This window comes from Bison bison, unplaced genomic scaffold, assembly GCF_000754665.1.
Source record: "Bison bison bison isolate TAMUID 2011002044 unplaced genomic scaffold, Bison_UMD1.0 scf7180017853433, whole genome shotgun sequence".
NCBI classification, from domain to species: domain Eukaryota; kingdom Metazoa; phylum Chordata; class Mammalia; order Artiodactyla; family Bovidae; genus Bison; species Bison bison.
Genome location: NW_011484006.1, coordinates 46961 through 48059, shown reverse-complemented (window position 1 = coordinate 48059; position 1099 = coordinate 46961). Strand labels below are relative to the sequence as shown.

General features: G+C 48.1%; 1 protein-coding gene across 1 annotated transcript; it reads left to right on the top strand.

Annotated features, from left to right (window-relative positions):
• Positions 1–97: 97 nt before the first annotated feature.
• Positions 98–831, top strand: LOC104999125 (olfactory receptor 4C6-like; the record flags this gene model as incomplete). The annotated part of the gene is made up of 1 exon (XM_010854601.1): positions 98–831. A coding segment is annotated over one exon (734 nt), but the record flags the coding sequence as incomplete, so codon positions are not given.
• Positions 832–1099: the final 268 nt, after the last annotated feature.

Genomic DNA, 1099 nt, shown 5'->3' with positions numbered 1-1099 from the left:
AGTGTTCTTGCCTGGAGAATCCCAGGGACGGGGGAGCCTGGTGGGCTGCCGTCTATGGGGTTGCACAGAGTCGGACATGACTGAAGTGATTTAGCAGCAGCAGATGACATCTATTCTTTTGCCATTGCCCCCAAGATGATTGTGGACTCCCTCTCTGAGAGCACTGCCATCTCCCTGGAAGGGTGCATGGTCCAGCTCTTCTCTGAGCACTTCTTTGGTGGAGTGGGCATCATCCTTCTCACTGTGATGACCTATGACCATTCCGTGGCCATCTGTAAGCCTCTTCACTATGTGACCATCATGAGGCCTTGGATGTGCTGCCTTTTGCTGGGAGTGACTTGGCTGGGGGAGTCCATACATGTAACAATACAACTTCTCTTTATGTATCAAGTACCCTTCTGTGGCCCTAACATTATTGATCATTTTATGTGTGATTTGTTCCCACTGTTGGAACTGGCCTGCATGGACACCCTCACCCTGGACCTCTTACTCATCCTCAACAGCAGAATGATGTGTGTTACCATCTTCCGGATTCTCATCACCTCCTATGTGGTCATTCTCTGCTCTGTGAAGCCCTGCAGCTCCAAAGGGTGGTGTAAAGCCCTCTCCACCTGCGGCTCCCACCTCATGGTGGTTATTATGTTCTTTGTGGCTTGTATGTTTTTGTATTTGAGGCCTGTGGCCACCTACCCCATAGACAAGGTAATGGCTGTGTCTTTTACCAACATTGCTCCCATGTTAAATCCCCTGATCTACACCTTGAGGAACACAGAGGTAAAAAATGCCACAAGGAAACTGTGGATGAAACAAGGGGCCTTGTGTGGTCATTAGCTTACATGCTAAGAGCAATTCTTTCCTGAAGGACAATGAGGTCTTACCTCCCATTCATTATAACCCACTTGGGACACAACAAATAATGCAAATCTGGTTAAGAATGCATATCAATTTAAGGTAATAAAATTAGGTATTGCCTACGTCTCAAGTACATTTTATGCAATGCTAATGCTAAGTCACTTCAGTCGTGTCCGACTCTGTGTGACCCCATGGACGGCAGCCCACCAGGCTCCCCCGTCCCTGGGATTCTCCAGGCAAGAACACT